This window comes from Myxocyprinus asiaticus, chromosome 1 (genome assembly GCF_019703515.2).
Source record: "Myxocyprinus asiaticus isolate MX2 ecotype Aquarium Trade chromosome 1, UBuf_Myxa_2, whole genome shotgun sequence".
Classification (NCBI taxonomy): domain Eukaryota; kingdom Metazoa; phylum Chordata; class Actinopteri; order Cypriniformes; family Catostomidae; genus Myxocyprinus; species Myxocyprinus asiaticus.
This window is the reverse complement of record NC_059344.1, coordinates 22,855,071-22,880,557: the sequence shown is the minus strand read 5'-3', so window position 1 is coordinate 22,880,557 and position 25,487 is coordinate 22,855,071. Positions and strand designations below refer to the sequence as shown.

General features: G+C 39.1%; 1 protein-coding gene across 2 annotated transcripts in view; it reads right to left on the bottom strand.

The window, feature by feature from the left end:
- exoc6b (exocyst complex component 6B) overlaps positions 1-25,487 on the bottom strand; it is a 170,133-nt gene that overhangs the window by 78,351 nt on the left and 66,295 nt on the right. For both annotated transcript variants that reach the window (XM_051722276.1, XM_051722363.1), the window contains exon 8: positions 12,424-12,492. In XM_051722276.1, the coding sequence (XP_051578236.1) occupies positions 12,424-12,492 (69 nt within the window). The remainder of the gene's footprint in view (positions 1-12,423; positions 12,493-25,487) is intronic.

Here is a 25,487-nt window from a genome sequence, read left to right as displayed (position 1 = left end):
GTCGACTAATCGACTAGACGCCTAGTCGATTAGTCGACCACCCTGGAACATCCCTAAAACTAAACACCAAAATAAACACAATCTTGGATGTAATCCTGGCAAAATTGTGCATGTTATTGGTGGTTCATTGCATGTATTGCATGGGATCTTGCAGCCCCCACAACAAAGTGAACCGCTCCATGATGAATAATATATTTTTTAGGCCACTTTTTTATGTCAAAATTATTTTTCATTTCTTTGTGTAAAAGCCACAGTCGCTGTGTGAGTAGCACCCAACAAAACACAGAAAATCATTGGCTGTTCAGCTGCGAGTTTATTGAAATATACACTTCTGAAATGCCTGCCTAGTTCGGCCCTAAAGAGAAGAGAAATGTGTTTTTGCTTTGTGTAAAGGGAATATATCTGTGAGTGTCCATCTCATTGGCTATACATGTTTTTATGTGGTTACTAAGATTGAGATGAACAGGTCTACCAACCTTCAGTCAAAATAATATTATTCGTGTCCAAACGCTCCATCTCTTACAGATGTTTCTTAACCCTAACAGTCAAAATAAAACTGCCGTTACCTCCACTATTCTCTTATCAAGGAGAACAGTGCCAACATCATCTATCATAAAAAGATACATAACTAGCAAATCTGAACTGAACTTCCTTCCACAAATGCCTTGAGCACATCCAGTGCCTCAGATCTCCAGAACTCTGTTGAAACAGAGTGATGGATAGAGTGGTGTTGGATGGCTGGAGTTTGGGTGTGGTTCTCTGGGCTGGAGAAGTATGATGGAGGCCTGTTCTACTGTTCTCCTTTTCTGCTGTTTTCTGCAACAGCTGGCACATCACCACCAGCCTGTGTTTACATTGATCAGAACTCCAACCTGAACTTTCAGGAGACTGAAGAACAACTGACACTGCATTGTTCAGAGTACCAACAGGAGGAAGGTAGGGTCATTTGAGCTGAAGGAGTTTTAGGGTTTTTAGATGAACAGAACCAGAAAAGGGATTTTTTTCGAATGTTTGTATTATTATTATTGTTATTATTATTATTATTATTATTATTATTATGCATGCAGTAGGGATTCTACAAAATGCAGTAGGGATTGTACATACTAACTGTACTCAACTAAGTGCGGTACATATTCTTCAGCAGGCTGTGAGACATATGCAAGTATAAAATACAGTCCTTTACATAAGGTAAACATTGCCGATTAGTCGATTATTCTGTTGCGTTTCTATGGTCGCAAGTTCCATCATTACCAACATAGTTTCACGATTTTGCATTTCCCGAAACCATAATTCCAACGAACATTCACAAACAGCATTACAAAGTTGTGAGCTTGGAACTACAGACTTCCACCTGTGGTTAGAAGCAGTTTCTTGTTAGTTGCTGCATTTATTTTTTGAGTGATATCTGACCAGAATTTGTTCCAGTCAAAATTCGCGACAGTATTTTTAAACTTTGAGAATAGCTGTTGTTCATGATTTTCTACCTCCTCCAAAAGCAATTGAAGTTCAAGTTGACTTATATTTAGCAAAGCAACGGGTACAAAAAAATACAATAAATAAAATCACCTTCACCGTTTTATCAAAATTTTTAATCATAAACTTTTCTTTTCGCCCTAATTGTGCAGCTCCATCAATATTAAAAAATATTTTATTTTATTTAATTTATTTATTTATTTATTTATTTCAATCAAAATACACTTTGAGACCAGCAAAGGTCATCTTTCCCTTATCCCATGCACTGCATTCTATATACTGTATATTTTTCCATTGTGTCAAGACCTACACATCTATTTGATCTCGGAGACACAGTCGTTACTAGCTAGTTAGTCTCAACAATGCATCATACTATAGTGGTTAAGCACTGAGCCAGAATACTTATGTACATGTGATTTCAAACAAACTTCTTTCACGTTGTCATTATGGGGTATTGTTTGTAGAATTTTGAGGAAAATAATGAATTTAATCCATTTTGGAATAAGGCTGTAACATAACAAAATGTGGAAAAAGTGAAGCGCTGTGAATACTTTCCGGATGCACTGTATGTGAACTACCCAAAAATCTTAATAAATAGAAGTGGGTCCAAATTGGAAAGGATAGCAAAAGAGAAATGAAGAGAGAGATAGAGCAAACTGAAATAAGAGCGCAGACCATGAGCCAGTCTTTCATCTCTGGCACAGTAGCACCATTAAAACTCAATGTCTACACTTGACCTACACCCTCCACCACACTGGCTCATTGTATTCATGACTCCTGGCTCAGTCACTCAAAAACAGAGCAGGAAGACATAGAGTTTCTGGAGAAGAAGTCAGATTAACTACAAGCAGCACTCTTTAGAGATGAAGTCATACTGAAATAAAGGCAAATACCAGAAAACTGCCAAACGACAAAGGCAATGTGACAACAATATGAACTGATTTGACTAAGCTGAGACAGTGAGGCAGAGAGGTCTCACCTTTAACACCAAAGGCAGGGGTGTCCAAACTCTGGCCCCCCAGCCATCTGAGAGATTTTAGAAATAGAATAGAATTTGGCCCTCTATTGATAAATTATATGAAATTCATATTCTGCATTCCGTATTCCAAACTCCTGTAAATCTCTGCCAGTGGATGAACTTATGGCGACAGCAAAGAAAACGCACTAGTGGAGACGATGCACTGTGAAATGTGGCTATACGTGATAGCAATATCCAGTATCCAGATTCTTTGCTCATTTACTCGATCTCGTTAAAATGTTGCACAACTGAGTAGAGCTGTTGTTGTGTAGCACGAACATCCTCACTGAGTTTGAGGGAGCACAGAGATGTTCGAGTCCAACACTCTCCCAGAATGTCCTCTGTAGTGCTGGGAAGTTTGATTGTACTTAACTGGTTTGTTCTGATGTTTCACTGAAATGCTAAAAAATTATTCCCGGGTTTCCCAGTGTAACTTGAGTGAGGACAGAGGAGAGAGTGATTAATACATTTGTGCATCTGTGCTGCTTGTACTGTGCACACTCAGCTTGCACATGCGTGTCTACAAGATAAAAGAGAGCTAAATAATTTGGATAAAATCGCATTTGTCATGCAAGTAACAACAAAACAGAAACTAAAATGTAATTACTGAAAAATAAGAGTTATTCCTTGCTTCACATCATAACAGGAAAATATAATAGGATTCTCATTATTATGATGGGTCACACCCAACACTGTTTAGTAGAAGCTGTATGTGCTTTGCAGTGACATTGAATAGTAGGGCTACAACTAACGATTATTTTGATAATCGATTAATCTAACGATTATTAGAACGATTATTCGTCTATTCTGCGATTATTGCAATGATTAATCATTAGCTCTTAACGATTATTCAGCTTGTGCGCGACTTAAAGGTTGTATTAAACATGCTTACTAACAATGAGGACAAAATCATCTTTTTAAAATACCTCTAAATGACATTCACTGAATTAAAGGGAAAAATACTTTTTATTAAGTTTAATTCAGTAAAGAAATTCACTGCAAAAAATCCTATTATCAAGTGTTTTTGTCTTGTTTTCCATTTAAAGTTGTCTAAAAATCCTTAAAACAAGATACATGTACTTGAGAAGTACAAAAGTGTATTTTGTATATAAGTGTATTTTTTACTTAGTTATACTTCTGTGAGTGCAATAAAGACAAAATATACTTATATTCAAGATCTATTCTCTAAAAGCAAGTCTAAACATCTTATATGCTGCTTCTCAGGTGAATGCATCTTTTAGATATTTATAATTATTTGTAATTTTTATATTATATTCAACATTCTTAGATAACAATGTTTTCTTCTACAGTATAGCTGCTAAAGAAAATGTACATTGTTTTAAAGGAGTTTTAGATATTTATATTGGAAAACAGGCCAAAAAAAAACAAACAAAAAAAAAAAACAAATTAAAAATGTATTTTGTTGCCATGTATAATGGGGCAAAGACTACCCTCTCTCACCTTTTTGTTCACATCAATCCATCTTTAACTCACACAAAAAACAAACTCTCTCTTATTAATAACGCTGTGTATTGCCAATTTTTTTCATGATCAGAAATGCACAGTGACAAAAATATTATGCTTCAATAAGTTGCAAGCCATCATGTTATAATCTAGCTGCGGCAAGCACGCATGATAGGGACGAGCGTCCCCGCGACGGACTGTGCCTCAGCCGGTTGCAGTTTCAATCTCTCCCCTTAGATCGGGACACTTCGTGCAACTCATAGAAGAGGCGCTGACCGCACAGAGAAATGCCAGTTTCGGAGTTTGTAGTTATTTACATGATCTGCTTCCGTATTATTTGAACTTTAATAAAGCTATAACACATTAAATATAACTGCATTTAAGATGTAACCCCAGGGTGTTTCCTTTAAAGAGCTCCGGCTCCACATATTCCACAACAAGAGTGCTTCTGTATTTACTTATTTTGTATTTTTGCATTATAATTCCCTCATACTTTGTGATCTACATCACCTGAAGCTGTTTGGAAAGTTTAGAGTGCATCTGGACTGTGAGCTGTGTTTTCTTCCTCTCCTCAGTCAGGTGCGAGCTGCAGTACTGCTCTCACATGTCATAATTAGAGTTTAATGTGATCTCATGTTACGTTAAATGACATCAAACGCCTATTCGACAACGAAAATTGTTGTCGTCAATTTTTTTATTGTCGACGTTGTCGATAATGTCAACTAATTGTTTCAGCCCTACTGAATAGATATCAAAAAGATACAATTCTGAATAAGTCAGTATAATATTTCGTATAAGACAAATCACTGTTCCATTAAAAGTGATCTTGGTAAGTTAAGGTTATCCTTTATTAACATGTAGGGCCTAAACAAGCACAAAGTGTGATTAAAACTCACTTAATATTAAGCATATAATATATAGATGATGCATAGTAGCCCTTTTTTTTTAAAATTATAACAGTGATGCGGCCCACAACACCTTATTTTTTTCTGCATTTGGCCCCCAATAAAAAAATGTTTGTACATCCCTGACCTAAGGCCAACAATTACTCTTCCTTTTTTCTCTTTTCCTATGCTGTTGCTGTCTGCTGTTCTCTTTTCCTACTCTCCACTCCAGGGGGATCTTTTTTCTCTCTTTTTTCCTTTAAACTTTATTATCTTGATCTTCATAAAAAGGTCATGATTGCTTGATAGCAGTGCGAAGGTAAAAAATACCCATCCATTGTCTGCATGTCATGTTTGCAACCAAACTTGACCATTCCTCTTGAATTTAAAATGTTAGAGCATGCTGTACTGTAAGTGGCACTCTGACCTCTTTCCTGTCCTGTGTTCTTTCTCTGTCCTTATTCTTTTCGTCCCTCACCCTCGGCTTGGCTTTCCTACCACAGTTTAACTTCCTGCCTCTCAGCCGCAGCTCCAATGTTATAGTTCCAGGCACCTGGGCCATACCACCTCACTCACACACAAACACACACAAAATCCAAGGGACACGATGGCCAGGTTGTGAACCATTGGTATGATGGTAAACCCGGGTGAACCCCCATAGCGTCTCTGCCTGCCTAACTCTAATCTAACCTGCTCCTCCCTTTTAATGTACTTTTTATTTGCCCATTAATTTTCCTTAAGGCCATGTAATTAAACAAATTTTGCAATCCTTCCTTGTCTTGTGACTTGCAAGAATGAGACTGTTAAGACAGAAATGTTTTAGTAGCATCTCTAACAGAAGCAGAAATGGCACTAGAGGTGGTAAGTTTTATTAATTTCAATGAATCGATTCAACCCTTACATTATCACTCAAAAATTTTCATTGAAGTCTTCCTGTGCCATAATTCATATATTGAAATGTAGTAGTAAAAACATGCAGGTTTATTTCTATGTATAACTATTTTGATGCACATAAATGAAAATAAAATAAAAAAATACAATGTTTCAGTTCTAACATTAAACTAGAGATGTGTGGAATGACTAATTTCAATGACGTTTAAATGTACATTTTGGAATTGACTAGTCGACTAGTCTTAAAATAAGAAACAGTCAACTCCCAAAACCATTTAAAATAGGACTACTTAATCTATTCCAACAGCCAAATCCAACACTAAATTCTGCTGAAAAAGGGCATTTATCTGTGATGTGCTTGCCTTGCATTATGATCATTGTGCATTAAATATGGAACATGACACATTCACTGAATGAATGTTAGCGAATACAGGCATATATATTGAAAACAATTAAATTAATAGTGCAGGACCAATAGAGCAACCCAGCCTGTTCTTAACAGAATTCACCAAGTAAAAGTTTCTTGACATATTAAAACAGTCAGGACATTGTTGAAAATAATTAACCGGATAAGCCAAATCTACGAGAGAGAAAAAACATGTGCTGAAATATTGCGCGTATTTCAGGACGTGCAATAGCCTTTGATCTTATGTGACAGCTGTTCATTTAAGAACGTTAGCCAATAACAATTTTTATGTAAAAAAATATAAATAAATAAAAATAATAATTAGTAGAACAGAAAAAAATAGGCCTGTGAGAAACGTGCATTAAATCAAATGTTCTGTTCTAAACATGATGTGCACACAGAATAAAAAGAAGTTTAACCAGTTAAGCAGTCGGCATGTCATTGGAAATAGTCTTGATCAGCAGGGAAAAAATAATAATAATAAAAAAATACCTAGCCTAAAATAGTAATTTTTAGACTCATTCCTCAGAACAGTCATTTCTGATTAGCAAAATTAACTTGTCAACATGGTCCGGTGAAAGACGGTACCTGGCTCACCTGAGGCGATAATCCTGCACTTGAAAAGCCCGCTCGACAGGAAAATACAACCTGGTCTCATGTGAAAATGTGACTCTAGATAAATTTTTGCAAAACTGTCTCCAGGTACAGTTCCCTGCAGTTTTCAGGTGTAATGAACACAAGAGGCACTACAGCAACTGTGTGTTTTATTCACTTTCACTCAAATCATGAATTTAATCCCTGATTATGACTTTAAAAATACGTATTTTCTCTCTATTACTCAGACCCTGCTATTTTATGATATCAACACACTTTTACTCTAACGCTATTACACTATTACAGACCCACCTGGGGAAAAATATTGACAGACTAGTTATTCCAGTGTTGACTAGCAGCATCAATGCCATTTAGTCGACTATAGTCTCACACATCCCTACATTAAACATGTTAAAACTACTTGGCAACAATTGCTGTTTGGCTGAAACGATGGTTCCTCTGATTTTTTTTTTTTTTTTTAATCTCCCTTTAAAGCAAATTTCAGTGTAAATACAACCAAACACTCCCAAAGGGTTAAAAATATTAAGCTTTTTTGCTATTTCTCCCAGCCCTAGTCATCAACCGTTTCTATATCTGACTATGGATGAATGATTCTCTCCACCTCTCTCTCTTTACAGTAGCATTTAAAATTGTTTACATGAAATTTGTTTAAATTATCTGGAATGATGTCATACTAAGGGCAATCGCCATATAAAAACAACAACCATAACAACTTCCTTCCTGTGGGGGCATTCAGGACTCTGAATTTAAGGCTGAATAGGAAGGATCTGCGATATGAAAGCATGTGTTTGTGTGAATAATTGTGTGCTCACCATTAGGGAAAAAAACACTGTCCTACAGGGACATATAAAGTGCAATTATGATTGTTTTTGTATGATGTGATTTCCCAGGGTCTGTGGTGACTCAAGGGTCAGCATGAGCACCAGGGGAAGGAAACACAAAACCTTGAACATTCCTCCTTAAAAAGAAACACATCAAATCACTTATCTGGGATGGCAACACTCTCTTCTCATTTGTTTGCTTTCTTTCCCTTCTTTCTGTCACCGAGCATGGGATATCAACATCACTTGCTGCATAACTTCAATACTGTGTGTGTGTGTGTGTGTGTGCGTGTGTGTCTCTTCCATGACTTCACCGGTACCCACTCACTTTCAAACAACTCTTGTTCTGAGATGCCTCGCAGACCTGGTCTACACGGCTTTGGCCTAATCAAATAGGCAATGTGAACTTGAAATGTTTCCTCTTTGCCCACATCCTCTACATGCCATTCTCACCAGCTTCCATCACAAAGACTATTGTATGACAGTCTGTCCTCTCACACAAGAAACTTACAAGCCATTGGGTCATAAATAGTGCCCGACCGGTATATCGGATTTGTTGACAATGTATAATAATAATGTCAAATATTCTTTAATACAAATATTTGTTTAAGAAAGCAGCCTTCTGAGTACCTTTGCATAGTCATATCAGTGCAAAATCAGTGAACAATCCACACAGAAAAGGTCTGTTTTCATTCTAGCTCAAAAAATTAACTATATAAAATCGGTATCGTCTCAAAAATCCCATATTGGTCAGGCTCTAGTCATAAAGTGACATTCCATTGCCTCAACACAATTCAATGTCCATGAAGTGCTGTCAGCATGTACACTCAGAAAACAAATACGTGCATACTCAAAAAAACAAAAAACAAATGCATTTTCACAAATGCACATATATCTACACCCATTCTTAGTTTTCCAAACACAAAATAAATGCAAACAGTCTAAGTAGTCTTGACTCCATTAATGGCAAGTTTATAGCAAAAAAATTAAGATTGATGCATTTAAGAAAAGTGTTCTTCTTTGTATGTGGGTGCTTCAAATGCAATGTTTGTGCAGGAAGCAATCCAGGTTACTTTTGGGGGGAGAACTTACTGGTAAACTATGGTGCAGTTTCCACTGACAAATTTGAGTTGAGCCATTGTCAGGCAACTGCCATAACCCATTTAGATTTGACGTGACTTTTCAGATATACAGTACTGTGAAAAAGTCTTAGGCACATAAGATGTCTCACAAAAACATTTGTCTTAAGATGGTTATTTATATCTGCTACTTTAGTGTGTCAATAGGAAATATAAATACATTTTATACTCCCAAATATTCCTTTTGCAAACAGAATAGAATAGAATAGAAGAACAGGGAGCCCTGCAACAGATGGCATGGCCCTCACAGAGCCCCCCACTGAACATCGAGTCCAGGTGTAAGTAGGAAAATTGGTGCTGTTTTGAAGGCAAATGTGTTCACACCAAATATTGATTTAGCTATTTTCTGTTTACTGGACATTGTATGACGTTAATTGATTAATGAAAACTATTTATGTCATAATTTTAGTAAGAAATCCTCACTTTGAAAGTTTTTCACAAGTGCCTAAAACTTTTGCACAGTACTGTAGTTATCACTGAACAAATTAAAGAAATTAACACATATCACACTCAAACATCTGCTCATCACATTAAAGGGATCATGACATACTCTTTTATATATATATATATATATATATATATATATATATATATATATATATATATATATATATATATAAATAATTGTATTATCTTCCCTGAGATCCACTAATAATGTAACGTTTTTTGTTTTTTTTTTTTTGCACAAAAACAGTCATAATTTAGTAATATATGATCATATTTCACCCTGTCTCTGGCCCTCTGTCTGAAACGTTTGGTTTTGTCCCAAGCGCCTCCTTTAAACTTCAACGTAAACGGCCACTGTTACGATCATCTAACATCACGCAGCCCCTCGAATACAGCCATATTTGAATCTCAATCGGAAGAGAATGAACTCCACAACTTTATAAATCTACATTTTAGGGTTTACACATAACACACACCCAACACATAGCATCTGAATATATTATACTGTTCACTCAAGCACAACCACACCATAAACTATCAAACAGTCATGACATTTGAAATATTCATGATAGAAACTGTTTACTCACAGTTTTGCAATCGGGTCCAATAGTATTTTTAACTGCCCCATCCTTCAATAACAGTTTGCAAAGCTTGAATCGTATTATGACTGGTTCACAAGCAATCCACGCTGATATAAACTCAAAAAAACATACAATCCACACTGAAAAATGCTGAAGACACATCCACACGATGCACATACACAGTCCAAAGCATGGTGACAGACACATACAGTCTCGCCTGCACTGATGCGCACATCACCGGAAATGCATCAAAACGGTCAAAGATGTCCATCTAGTGCATGTTTACATACACCAACAATTAAAATTATCGCTGATGGACGCAAGAACGCATCCAGGACATGTCTGTGCTCAAAACAGCAAGAGGCAGAGCAGCTGAATGAAACAGAAAGCCATCTCCTTTTCAGAGTTGTAACTTGACACCATGTCATTTAAAAGCAGAGCGCAATACATGACAACGGTCAAAGATGTCTGTCTAGTACATTTTTATATACAAACATAATTCAAAATAGTCCAGATGGGTCCCTTTTAGTGTTCAGGTATAGTTAGTAGATCACACTAGGCCTGTCTGTCCTGCTCTCTCTCTGCTTTCAAAATGAGCACCACTGGATTGGGCCAAGGGTACGATGATGTTAAATATTCATTGATGTTGTTGCTGTAGAGGTGTTTTTCATAAATTAATGGGCCCCCTAGTGACATAGGGAAGTTGTGGAAGTAGAGAACGAGGCATTTTTGCAGCTTGGTTTCAAAAAAATGCTTTTATTGCATTGGGAATTAAGTTTTCAGTTCAGAAATGTACAGTATGTTTTTATAGTAGAAAGACCTCTTATAGAGTTGTGCTCAAAAGTTTGCACACCCTGGCAGAAATTGTGAAATTTTGGCATTGATTTTGAAAATATGACTGATTATGCAAAAAAAAAAAAAAAAAAAAAAAAAAAAAACTGTCTTTTATTTAAGGATAGTGATCATATGAAGCCATTTATTATCAAATAGTTTTTGGCTCCTTTTTAAATCATAATGATAACAGAAATCACCCAAATGGCCCTGATCAAAAGTTTACATACCCTTGAATGTTTGGCACACAACATGACACACACGTTTATAAATGCCAATTAAAAGGTTAATTTCCCACACCTGCGTAACATGGTAATGGAAATTTATAAAGATGGAAAAGGATATAAAAAGATATCCAAAGCCTTGAAAATGCCAGTCAGTACTGTTCAATCACTTATTAAAAAGTGGAAAATTCAGGGATCTCTTGATACAAAGCCAAGGTCAGGTAGACCAAGAAAGATTTCAGCCACAACTGCCAGAAGAATTGTTCGGGATACAAAGAAAAACCCACAGGTAACCTCAGGAGAAATACAGGCTGCTCTGGAAAAATATGGTGTGGTTGTTTCAAGGAGCACAATACGACAATACTTGAACAAAAATGAGCTGCATGGTCGAGTTGCCAGAAAGAAGCCTTTACTGCGCCAATGTCACAAAAAAGCCTGGTTACAATATGCCCGACAACACCCTGACACGCCTCACAGCTTCTGGCACACTGTAATTTGGAGTGACGAGACCAAAATAGAGCTTTATGCTCACACCATAAGCGCTATGTTTGGAGAGGGGTCAACAAGGCCTATAGTGAAAAGAATACCCATAAGAAATAAAATAAATGTGTTTTGCCTGCTCACTCATGTTTTCTTTAAAAATGGTACATATATTACCAATTCTCCAAGGGTATGCAAACTTTTGAGCACAACTGTATGTCAAAATATCAAGGAAAATTTGATTTCTCATGACATTTCCCATTTAAATGTACACTCAGTAAATTCTTTGTTTGTTGCTAAAGTTTTAAACAGAAATAAATAGTAATAGCAAAATAGTATTTTTGAAAAATGTGAAAAAAATGTTGTACACTCATATGAGACTCTAGTCACATCAGTCTTGGAGAAAAAGTTGCTTTTTGCGACCACACATAAGACTTTATGCTGCGTCATAGAATGCTGAGAAGGCATTGATTTCAATTGCAATGGTGCATCCATTGAATCCACTGATCAATGAGAACCTCAGTGGGGTGGTCCAGTTGTGCTGTCTTGAAATTCATTTTGCTGTATGCCCGCTTAAATTTAAATCGACAAGGCTCTTTCCACACCCTCCAAACAGAGCTTACGCATTCCTGTCCATCAAACGATCCATCAGATCTTTCTCTAGTGTGTATGCACACTTTATCTATATATGTTGCTGGGCATACATTCATGAGTGCCACCAAGTTGAGACTAGCAAAATATTTCTCGCATTAACTCGAAATTTCCTTTTAATTGGACAGTCTGACTCACAGACTAAATTAATCATACCCGACTTCGAATAATGCATTTTTACACTGACATCGGTACCTAAGGGCTTCTGTTTTTGCATGATTGTTTTTAGAGTGCACCATTAATAATTTTAAGATGAACAAATTCACAAACAAACACTAAAAGACACATTGTCTCACACACAGAAACACATTTTCATGCACACTTTCTGTTCTCTGAGTATCAGTCAGGTCATGGGCAAGACAGTGAAGGTTATCTGTGCAATACAATCATGTGGTCCAACATACAGATCACATCCCTAATAAAAAAAAAAAAAAAAAAGATAAACCAAAACCAAACCTGAAATAAAACGGATTGCAAAAGGTAAATATGAGGACTTACCAATACAGTGTAGATGTGTAAACAGCGATACACTGGTGAAAAGTCAACCAAGTCCTGTGCACCAGGAACCTGCAAAACACAATCCATGAGAGAAATATCACCTGTACAGATGAGCAATGCAAAAGCTTGAAATATTACTAAAATTAAAAAAATATTAAAACATGTAAGACATTTTTAACTAGAATGCATTCAGAACAATCCTTTTAATTTCCTTGAGAGAGCTTTATTTTTAATACATGAGAAGTTTTTCCCCAATAAGAGAAACACAATGTCCCTTTCTGCCCCTTTGACCTGAACAAGCCTTGCCCTCACCAGGATATAAAAGACTCTATTCCCAAAAGTGAGGCAAACAAATGCCCACTAAACAATAACAGCTTTGATCTAGTGCCCGCAAAAAAGGCAACTAGGGGCATTCAAACCCAACTATGCCAGGGCACCAAAGGGGAAGAACATCACAAACAATAGCCCAGAGAGAATGTGGAAAAACAATTTAGTCTTGATATGCCACAGGGAGAGCACTGAAAGTGGGCTCAGAGGCAGTGTGTTTACACCAAGTCACTCCCCTCAAACAGGACTGTAGTTTACTGACAGGACAAAGTGGCGCAAGGGGACATTGCTCCAGTGGTAAGGGGGTCACTGAACGGGCACCAATCCGTGACTTTTAGCATTTTTCAGGAAGCCCCTGAGCACAGATATTCCAGCAGACTAAAGGTTGGCACAAGTAGTGGCTCTCTCACAGAAGCCAGGAGAGGAAAACATGATGACGCACATGCTTAATGAGCCAAAGAGAGAAGTGAAGAGGGAAAGGCCAAACAAGAAGGCAAAAGAATCAACAGTCCCAAAAGTCAAAGATGTAATTCAAGGTAGACTCTTCTGAAGCCAGAGCTGGTGAAAATGTTGAAAACTGATAGAATGAGTTTTTGAAATGGCATTCATTCAGTTACTATCCCTGCCACATCATGAAATTGGTTGGCAACATTTGTCAACCCCTACAGTACCTTTTAGTTCGTTTTGGTAAGAAAGTATCTGTTTAAATGAATGTTGCTGTAAACAGTTAAAACAAGACCTCATTGCTTATGTTGCTTTAATTGTAGTAAGTATAAATGGCAAGCTCCAAAGAGAAGAACTGGCAAAATCTGACCATGTCGTAATAAACTCTACATAAAGTAAATAATAAGCACCAACTGTGATTGTCTTGACTGTGTCATTTCAATGTAACCCCCTGGAGCTACAGTATGTGAGAATGAGGATCATCCCTTCTCTCTGTGCCGTTAGAAGCCGCAGTTAGGGAGCACGTCTCGCATGCTCCACACGTCTCACACTACTGCCTCACAGGAGCAGGGCAGCCCTATAATGACACTAAACGACTGCAGAGCTGAAACGCTCCATTAAGAAAGGGCGGGGATCCTAAACTGGGCTGGGAGCCCAACAGCAAGTCCATGGGGAAATTAGTGTAACACAGGCAGGAGAAAGGGACAGAGGGAGAGGGACAGAGACAGAAGGGAAAAGAAAGAGAACAGAGAGTAGCACCCAACAAGTCGTTAAAGGAATGTTCCGGGTTCAGTACAAGTTAAGCTCAATGGAAAGCATTTGTGGCATAATGTTGATTACCACAAAAATGTATTTTTTCTTTAAAAAAAAATTAAAAAATTAAATAAAAAAAAGAGGTTACCCCTTACAAAACATCTAAACTAGCCGCAAACTTGCCGCAGATTTGCCACTTGTTATTTTCACATGCAAATGAGCTTGTGATTTGCTGAAAATGTTTGCCAGAATTTTGCAGCTCTTCACAGGTAGTGGTGAACCTTCGGCAAACCTTTGGCAACAATGGACAATTTGCCGCAAGTTTGCACTGAACTCTCAATTTTTGTAAGGGACAGTGAGGCACTTACAATGGAAGTGAATGGGGAGAATGAAAGTGAATGTGGCCAATGTTTGGAGGGTTTAAACAGAAATGTGAAGCTTATAATTTTATAAAAGCACTTGCATTAATTCTTCTGTTAAAACTTGTGTATTATTTGAACTTTGAATTTGTTTAAGTAGTAGTGACTGAAAAGGAGGGCAAACTGTGATTTTTTTGAGGATCCCTCCCCCAATTTATGGTTCGTTGACCCTTCCTCTCAGAACATGCCACACAACTGCTTGTCCAGTCACTTGTCATAACTAGACTGGACTACTGTAACGCCCTCATTGCAGGCCTCATTGCAGGCCTCATTGCAGGCCTCATTGCAATTAGACCCCTGCAAATGATCCAGAATGCAGCAGCACGTCTGGTCTTTAATGAATCAAAGAGAGTGCATGTTACACCACTCGTCTCTCTCCACTGGCTGCCAGTTGATACACGTATCAAATTCAAGACTCTGACGCTGGCATACAGAACAGTCACTGGGTCTGCTCCAGCATACCTAAAATCATTTATGCAGAGCTAAGCGCCCACTAGAAGCCTGCGGTCGGCTAAGGAACGTCACCTTGTTGTACCAACACAAAGAGGCACCAAAACACTTTCCCGGACTTTCAGCTTCATTATTCAATGTTGGTGGAACGACCTTCCCAACTCCATCCGTGAAGCTGACTCACTCTCTGTCTTCAAAAAACGACTAAAAACACATCTTTTCCAAGAGCACTTAACCAGTCATAAAAAAATAAATAAATAAATAAATAAAAATCCTGTTGCATTTTATTCTGTTTTGAATACTATTCTGATGCTAGTGAAACTTTGTAATACAGCACTTTTCATACCACTGTCTCCTTAAGATGATTCGCTTATGTTTTCCTCTTTTGTAAGTCGCTTTGGATAAAAGCGTCTGCCAAATGAATAAATGTAAATGTAAATGTAATCATTTTCCCAAAGATGAATAGCATAAGTTTTTATATAAATGCATAAATATTTTCACTTTTAACCACGAGGTAAATATACAGCACAAAATAATTATGGTGACACCAGCACTGCAGGCGCATCTCACTGTAGACCAGGGGTCAGCAACCTATGGCACGTGTGCCAATGCAGGGTAATCACTGGCACACAAGCAATGGCGAGAGAGGAGTAGACTATTTTATTTATATAAATTCCGCACCTGCATTACAATCTACATCTTGATGTAATCCTCATGATCACACAGCGTGTTTTCATGAGCTGAATGGGAGGCTAGACAAAAAGTTAATATGTGACGAGCAGTGTTGGGGTAACGCGATAAAAGTAACACGCGTTACGTAATCAGATTACCTTTTCAAGTAATGAGTAAAGTAACGCAATATTTTTTATTTTAGACCATAATATCTGAGTTACTTTTTAAATAAAGTAATGCGTTGCTTTTGTACACCTCTACGGTCCCTGTATTGCAAGAAATCAAGAGTAAAAGTGTGCAAAACTTCGGGGAGGAGACGTAGTGCATGATTGGCAATGTAGTTCTAGAGAGTGTGAGGCCAGAGACTATTTAGCAGAGACGAGTCACTTCTATTTAAATGAATGAGAGAAATTGGAACGCCCAACCAAGAAGCTCTAGCACCCAACAGTCAATGGATGTAGAAAGGAAGTCCTGCCTTGCAGGTAAAAGAGCCAATCACCTTTTAGATACAGACATAGCCTATCAATCAACTCGCTAACGTGCATGCACATTTTGTGTTTTAGACTAATATGACGTCAACATTCAGTTGAGTGAAACGCAGTTGATTCATGTGTTAATACACACTGCATTAAAAAAAAAAAAAAAAAAGAAAATCAGTAAATGTGTTTAGGCAGAGAGATTATAAGACTAGTCTTCCACTGGCCACGACATGATACACAGGGTGAAATACTCGCTCAATTCACTGACTTATGCAGCTGAACTGCTCTGTGTTACAGCTCTCCTGTAACTGGGAGAATGGGATGAGAAAAGACTCTGGATCAGTCGCTCCGAGCAACGTTTTACATCAATTGTGTATACAGAGAAAATGTCTTAGTTTCTTAAAAATATTAATAATATACAAATACTTTGATTCATGAAACAACCCGTTTTTATGACATTCTGGTAGCATTAAAAACTATTCCATTCAAGTTGTATTAACATGTGCCTTTGAAGTTGTGGCGTCTGTATGCACCGTGGATCAACTCAAAACAAGCGTGCACTGAGATGACTTAAGTGAAAAATATTTATTTATTCATCAGACTTATTCCTTGAACATGTTAGGCTGGCATTCCCCACTGAACTTTATCCTGACTTTTGAAAAACATCTTAAGTTGACTCTGACATTGTCGATGGGCACCACATATGATGACAGATATGATGCAGGTTCAAGTGTTGGACTTTGCTGCTTTAGGTAAGACAGTGGTTATTCTTCATTATTCATATTGGCTGCCATGTTGATGAAAAAACAAATCATGCATATTCATGTTATTGATTCTTTATTATAAATATGACGTGAAGACCTACTTTCTAAATATCTGTTTGTTTACAATGTGGTTTTGACATGAGTGTTGTACAGTAGCTAGCATGACCTGCAATGTATCTTGTATGCAATGCATGGCTTATTTGTATGGAATGCATAGCAGAAGAGAAAGTGGCTGTGAGAAAAAAGTAACACAAAAGTAAAGTAACACTTTACTTTCCATACAAATAACTTTTTAATTAAGTTACTTTAAGAAGTAATGCAATATTCTAACGAGTTACTTTTAAAAGTAACATTACCCAACACTGGTGACGAGACTGCAGTATACCCAACAGGCTCGTGCAGCGCATGCAAGCCATTCGCACATCACGAGCCAGCAGTGCTTCACTTTCAGTTAATCGCGTGAGTAAACGTGCCCGCTTTGTTTCGGTCAGGCTGCATGGATGACAGCCTACATTCCATGTTTCATTTGTTTCTTTTTGCTTTCAGAACAACACATCATGTAATAAGGAAAACACCACTATTATTCCTTGAGATTTCGCATACAGGTTCACCCTCCTTAAACCATGGTCGCACACTCAAAATTACATTAAACGATTAAAAGATAAAACATAAACCCACATCGTGGTGTTCAAAAATCTGAGTCTTTTCAAAATGTAAATTAAACCTGGAAATAAAGTTTTAGGATTTTGCAGGTGTGATTCACCGAAAAAGGCTAAATAGTTGATCGGCTTGCGATGCGTGAATGGCTTGCACGCGCAGCGTGAGTCTCATCACACTTTAATAGTGTTTATCCTCCCATTCATCTGATGAAACAAGCTGTGTGATCATAAGGAAGGATTACATCAAGATGTAGATTGGAATGCAGGTGCGAAAAAATTCATATAAATAAAATAGCCTGCTCCTCTCTCGCTGTTGCTTGCGTACTAGTGATCATATGATTACAATGACATAATAAGAAATATTTAAGATTCCACACAATTTCGTGATAAGTAATCAAATAAGCAAATTTGTGACATTAACTGTGTTAACTCATTTTGCACAAAAGGACAGGTTTTCATTCATTAATTCCTTTCACATGCAGGATCATGATTATATCATAATCATCAGGTTTTGCACAAATTGTTCACTCAAACTGTTATGCTGATAATATAATTTGTAATGAAAAATAAACAATAAAATTTGGAAAAATGTAAAACAGAAATATTTGTGGACTCAAACTTTGGAAAATCACATTTATGCGCTTGTTTTTCTTTTGTTCTTTTTTTTGGGGGGGGGAGTTGGTTGGCACAGCCATTGACTAGGAAAATCAAAAATGGCACTCCATGTCAAAAAGGTTGCCAACCCCTGCTGTAGATGCTAGAAATGTCCCGCCCCTTACTGAAACAGAAAATATGATTGGTTAGAAAATATCCAATCGTGTCTAAAACGAATGTTCTGATTGGTAGCTCAGCTAAGTCAAACTGTCTAATTACGCCTGTGTCTTCAGTTGCAGTCCCGCCTCCCGCTGCTCCGTGAAGAGAATCTCTGTACACTCATTAAAAAATTATAATAATAAATCACAATTCACTCAACGGTGCTGCGGCATCACCTTAGTATAATTAAAAATTGTGGGTCAAAAGCCTCCTCACTGTTCTGGCGGCCATACGCATCATAACTTATTTTAGGTGGGCATTCGCAAAATCCTTTGAAAGATAGGTGGGCTTATCACGTGGCTTGTTGAGCACGTTGTCACGGAGACATAGCACGTGTGGAGGCTTCACGCCACCCACTGCAGCAACCACACTAAACTCACCACGCGCCCCACCGAGAACGAACCACATTATAGCGACCACGAGGAGGTTACCCCATGTGACTCTACCCTCCCTAGCAACCGGGCCAATTTGGTTGCTTAGGAGACCTGGCTGGAGTCACTCAGCACGCCCTGGGATTCTAACTCGCGAATTCCAGGGGTGGTAGCCAGCGTCTTTACCACTGAGTTACCCAGGCCCCTATGTTCTCCCTTTTGAGTGACAACATGTGAGGACGTCGTTGGAAATTAGTTGATCGTGTGCAGATTTAACCATATTGTTAAACAGGCCCAATGGCGCTTCATCGAGGCTCTGTCAAACCATGCGATCTTTGAAAGGAGCCATATGAGCCTTGAGGCTCCGGCTTTTGTCATAAGAAGAAGGACTAAGGACGGGCACCTGACTTTTCCTTGTGTTTCACTCTCCCTCTGGACGGATACACCATTCTCGCCATCGAGGCATGCTCCTTTATCTGACACGTGGCCTAGTTTGGCACTGTTAGGCATTATGCAGGCCATTTTCCATCAAGGAAATGCTGGTTTGGAGGGGCTTCATCGTGGGAACATGGAAAAGGTAGACTTGTTTAAAAATACCTAATTTCTTCTATTTTGTCACCATAGAGAGTTCACAGAAATGTAATGAGGCACGGGGTTCGGCCCCGACCTCTCTTTCTTTCTCTCAAGTTTTTGGAGCGCACGGAGGGCGAGCACCTGCGTTATCAGTGCTCAGGCCCAGGGACTTAAAGGAATAGTTCACCCAAAAATGAAAATTTGCTGATAATTTACTCAGGCCATCCAAGATGTATCTGAGTTTCTTTCTTCATCAAAACAGAATTTAAGATTTTTAGGATTTCATTTCAGCCCTCCTCCTTAAAACAATGCAAGTGAATGTACTCCATTTTTTTGACGGTCCAAAATGGAATTAAGGGTGCATCAAAATAATCCACATGACTCCAGTCGACAAATAAAGTTCTTCTGAACCCAAACGATTGATTATTTTTAGAAACAAAACAATACTTATATACTTTTTAACTATAAATGTTCTCTTCCGTACATCTCTGGGACACACGCTCATGAGAGGGATGACATAAGCTCGTTGGTAAGGTCACGCATCACGTGGATGAGGAGGCAGGAAGCGCATCATTGCTTACAAGAGGAGCGCTGTACAAAAGTTTAACTGTCTTTGCTGTAGATTTGTATTTGTATAAATGTATTGTTCAAAATGGTCATTTGGTGTGTGTATCCTGGATGCTTCAACCTTCAGAAACCCCAAAGAAAATGCACGCCGGGAAAAATATTAACTTTTCATCAATTGCCTATACATGATCATGAGCGATTGAAGCTCTGGCTTATCACGCTGAACCTGGATATCAGTACACCCCTACATTCTCTCAAATATTGGAGGGTGTGCAGTGAACATTTTACCCCTGAGGATTTCAGACCATCGAAAGAAACAAAGGGTCAATATCTGAATTCATCGGCTGTGCCCATGCTGTTTTTCCAGCGAACTCAGGTATGTGTGAAAACTTTGTCATATAGCCTATATATTTCTGCTAAAGAAAAAGCGTAAGTAGATAACGAAACGGCATTGCTCCGAAATAAAATATGGTTATTTACTGCAGTAATGTTTTTTTTTTTTTTTATTTATTATTTGGAAATTAATTTTTTGTGTGAATAATCTTTCTTTTGTGTGTGTGTATCTGTGTGTGTGTGTGTGTGTGTGTGTGTGTGTGTGTGTGTGTGTGTGTGTGTGTGTGTGTGTCCTCCTATTATTTACAACTTATCAAGTTGTATGATGGGTTGTTTTATTAGAATCTTCTCTTCTAAAATCAAAATCCTCCGACATCGTGTTTGAAATTGTTTTGGACTGTTTTGGTGTGTGAACGGCGCTTGGTCTGTGGTCTGTGCAAGTTTCTCTTGTAAACAATGATGCGCTTCCTGCCTCCTTCTCCACGTGATGTGTGACCTTACCAACGAGCTTACGTCATCCCTCTCATGAGCGTGCGTCACAGAGATGTATGGAAGTGAACATTTGTAGTTAAAAAATATATAAGTATTGTTTTGTTTCTAAAAATAATCAATTGTTTGGGTTCAGAAGAACTTTATTTGTCGACTGGAGTCGTGTGAATTATTTCGATACACCCTAAATATGCTTTTTGGACAGTCAAAAAATGGAGTACATTCACTTGCATTGTTTAAAATCTTAAATTCTGTTTTGATGAAGAAAGAAACTCAGGTACATCTTGGATGGCCTGAGGGTGAGTAAATTATCAGCACATTTTCATTTTTGGGTGATCTATTCCTTTAAAAAAAAAAATAAAAAAAATTTCTCCAATACAATCTTGTGAACTGACGTGCGGGATGCTTCGTTGGCGTTACTATAATTAATTGTAATTGTTGTAATTGTTCTTTATTTATCACACATTATACATTTGCACATATACAGTGAAATTCTTCTTTTCACATATCCCAGCTAGGCTGGGGTCAGAGTGCAGGGTCAGCCATGATACAGCACCCCTGGAGCAGATAGGGTCAAGGGCCTTGCTCAAGGGCCCAACAGTGGCATCTTGGCAGTGTTGGGGCTTGAACCCCTGACCTTCTGATCAGTAACCCAGAGCCTTAACTGCTGAGCTATCACTGCCCCCCAGCATCTAAGGTGTTGACTTGGCCTCCAAATTCCCCAGATCTCAATAATTATAATAATTTTACTTTATTTATTTATCACACATGATACATTTTGCACATATACAGTGAAATTCTTTTTTTTTTTTCCCACATATCCCAGCTAAGCTGGGGTCAGAGTGCAGGGTCAGCCATGATATGGCACCCCTGGAGTGGATAGGGTCAAGGGCCTTGCTCAAGGGCCCAACAGTGGCATTTTGGCAGTGCTGGGGCTTGAACCCCCAACCTTCTGATCAGTAACCCAGAGCCTTAACTGCTGAGCCACCACTGCCCCCCTGGGTCCCATCAGCGAGTGTGTGAAACTCAAATGTTTGCGCGGCCATCCTTTCTTTGACGGGTGAATAGACGCAAATGCCATCTCTGTCCCTGTTCAATGACGGCACGTACTTCGCACTCCTCACTCCTATTAAGGTGAGTTTGTTCATGTGTTAAGGAGTTGTGTTTTGAGTTCTCTTGCATCAGACACTCGAGATTTATTGTGTATGGTGATGATCGAGTAGGTCTTGATGTGTAAGGAGGACCAAACATGTCAAATTATGTATGGATTGGATTATAGTTTCTGCTTAAGAAACCATTGGGTCATACTTGGAGTCAAATTGGTAGCAAAATTCGCCTCTGGAGACCAATTGGTATCAAAATGTTCTCTGCAGGCAAATTGGTATCAAAATGTGCTATGGAGGCCAGTTGGTATCAAAATTCTCCTATGAAGGCCAATTGGTATCAAAGGTATGTTATGGCTCAGTTTAGCCCTGTGACTTACGCTGGGGAGCAAGCTTAAAATAGGAAAATTAATGTTAATTTATTTCCCATGTTCACACATTCTTCCCCGTTCTAATGCTAGGGAAGATGGTTTATCTAGCGTCCTCTGCTGTTAATACATTCAGAGTGACTCCGTTTTATACTTGCCCAATCGAATTCGGCCTCTGTCCCCATAGCCAAGGGTCTCGGGACAGGCATAACATAATTCGATGTTTAATAAGCATGAGTGTTCATAAATCACACTCTCATAAATGTCATACGCTGTTCCCCTCATAATAAATGCTGGGACTGTTGTGGCAAACCTGCTTGCTCTCAATTCCTCCCATGTTCACACATTTTTCCCTGTTCTAATGCCAAGGAAGATGGTTTATCTGGTGTCCTCTGCTGTTGATACATTCAGAGTAGCCCCTTGTTATCCTTACCCAATCGAATTCGGCCTCTGTCCCCATAACTAAGGTCGCGGGACAGGCATAACAGAATTTTATGTACAAAAAGCACAAGTGCTCTTCCCCAATATTCATACACTCTTTCCCTTTCAAAACACCAGGAAAGAGATTTTTTTTCTGTAAACGTTCCTGCTGTAAGCACACTTCAGGACAACATTCATTATGCCTAAATATAATAAGGCAAACATTGTTAAACCCCATTCAATCAGTCACAAAGATGGAGATGCAAGGGCTTCCCTCCACCGTGCTGCTTGCAAGGTGGCCGCCAAATGTAAGCCAAGAGCGCAATCTAGTGGTTACTCGTTGCGCTGCAATAGAGAATCATGCATTAATTTCGATCTGTCATTCTGCCAGTGTCTAGTGATCTTCTCCCTGCAAGAACATTTCACAGGCTTTTGGGGCTTTTGATCACAACATCCGCTGTCATTCCCCTGGGCATGTTGCATGCAAGACATTTTCAGTGTTGGATGAACACCGTAAAGGGACTTCAACCACTGACGCATGTGTTTCGTCCCATCAGAGTGATACGTGGGTGCTACCAAGCTCTGTTACCATAGAAACAGAACTGCTTTTTGTGGATGGGTGTTCCATTGGGGCAGGTGTGTCGCCGCAAGGTGATAATGACAGACGCCTCCTCTGGGGCACTGTGTACAAGAACTATCCTGCTCAAGGAGTATGGATGGGTCAGTGGCTGAATTGGCACATAAACTGTATGGAGATGCTAGCGGTGCTGTTGGCTTTGAGGTTTTTCCTTCCGGAAATTCGGGGCAGTCATGTCCTCATCCAATCAGACAACAGGTCATTGGTGGCTACATCAACCGTTAGGGAGGGGTACGCACTAGTGCCATGTTAAGGCTGGCACGCCGCATTCTTCTGTGTGCACAGGACAAAGTGCTGTCTCTGAGCAGTACATGTTCTGGGCTGGTTGAATTTGGGGGCGGATCTCCTGTCCAGACAGGGTTTGATGCCTGGAGAATGGACATTACATCTGCAGATTGTAGAACAAATCTGGATGAGGTTCGGCAGAGTGGAAGTGGACCTATTTGCATCAAGCGAGACGTAACACTGTCGCCTTTGGTTTTCTCTCTCGTCCCCAGCACCGCTGGGTATCGATGAGCTAGCACATCAGAGGCCAACAGCGCGTATTTACACGTTTCCACCGATCAACCTGCTGCACTCGGTTCTGCAGAGGGTTGGGGAGGATCGTGTTCTGCTTCTGTTAGTGGCGCCGTATTGGTTTTCGTCTCTTAGGCGCTAAGACTCGTTGTCTTAGGCGCAGGGCAGCATTTGGCACCCCCTGGCCCGAGTTATGGAAATTGTGGGTTTGGCCCCTCAACAGGTGCCCCATAGGCCTTTTCGTCCCATCCACGTCCCTTTATGGGGTTTATCTATGTTATTAGAGTCACTCTCAGCTGCTCCGTTCGAGCCTTTTACATCAGTATCTGATAAATTTCAGACTCTTAAAACGACCCTGTTATTAGCATTGGCATTGTTTATGAGGGTTGGTGATTTGCATGCCCTGTCGATTAATCCCTTGTGCATGGATTTTGCGCCAGGGTTATCTATGGTCGTGCTGAGGCCTCGTTTGGGCTATTTGCTTGAAGTCATCTCTGCATCCTTTCGCTCGCAGATTACTAAATTGCAGTCCTTTTCTCCTCCACCATTTGAGTCGGAGGAGCTTAAAGGAGACCTATTATTGCCCTTTTTACAAGATGTAATATAAGTCTCAGGTGTCCCCAGAATGTGTCTGAAGTTTCAGCTCAAACTACCCCATGGATCATTTATTATACCATGTTGTAAATGCCTCTTTTTAGGTGAAATCAAAAACACGCTGTTTTCGTGTGTCTCTTTAAATGCAAATTAGCTGCTGCTCCCCGCTCCCTATTATTATACAGACAGTAAGCATAAAAAGAACTACATAGCTCTGTTCTCTGTGAATACAATCAGAGACAATGGCAACTTTAGCTGCATTAGCCGTGGAATCAGCTAACAAGCACATTCGGAAAGGCGATTTGCAAACATTAACAAAATATAAAGTTCGATACTAAAGCTGGAACACGAACAGTTGGTACTGATCCATGCTTGAGAATTGAATTTTTGAAAATCCTGCTTTATATTTGTGGCAGCGGGGGCGTGGTCGAGTGCCCATCTGGAGAGAGAGAGAAAGGGCGCTTACACCGGAGATAAATTATGTCTAACACCTCTCTAATTCCAGTGAGCTGTGGAGAGCAGCATATAAACAGCCACACCACCGTAAGAAGCAGAGAGAGAACGACGTGTCAGTCCAGTGTTGGCGTGTGTCCTGAATGTCAAAAAGCTGCATGTCTTTTAAGAAGTTTATGTTTATGGAGAGTTTTTGTTTTTGGTGAAGCTATCTGAGTGAACCCAGGAAAACACTAGAGAGAGTGTACAGGCTGTGCAGAGGGCAGAAAATAAAAGCCTTACTTTGACGGTGTCTGAGCTCCCAACTCGTCCTTTCCCGTGCAACCTTCACAATATTGATCCTCAGTCCGGTGTAAAATGATTTGCACAAACATTCACAAATTTTGATATGTTTTGGGGCACATTTGCTTCAAAAACTAAACTTGTCCACTGCGTCTTCAGTGGCTCTGATGCTGGGAGTACATGAAGACTCTTATGTTCACTTTTACAGCCAACAACAGAACACTTGTGACGCTTACGAAGCTGAGACATTATTCTTCTCACCGTAGCTGCTCCAGTACAGAAAAAAATGGCAGACTGTGTGTCAATCACTCAGGGGAGGATCTATGATAATAGGGTGGAGTCCGTCACCAGTCGTGGGCGAGGCCTGCTCTAAAGTGACGTCACTTTAGAGCAGAAACGAAAACTGATCATTTTGAGACACTGTTTTTGATTAATAGAAATATAAGAAATAGGAGTGAGTGGACTTTTAACATTGTAGGGTGGTTGTGTACACACACTGCCGACTCACATTTATGTTCAAAGTGAATTTTGCATAATAGGTCCCCTTTAAGAGGCTACATATGCTATGCCCAGTATGG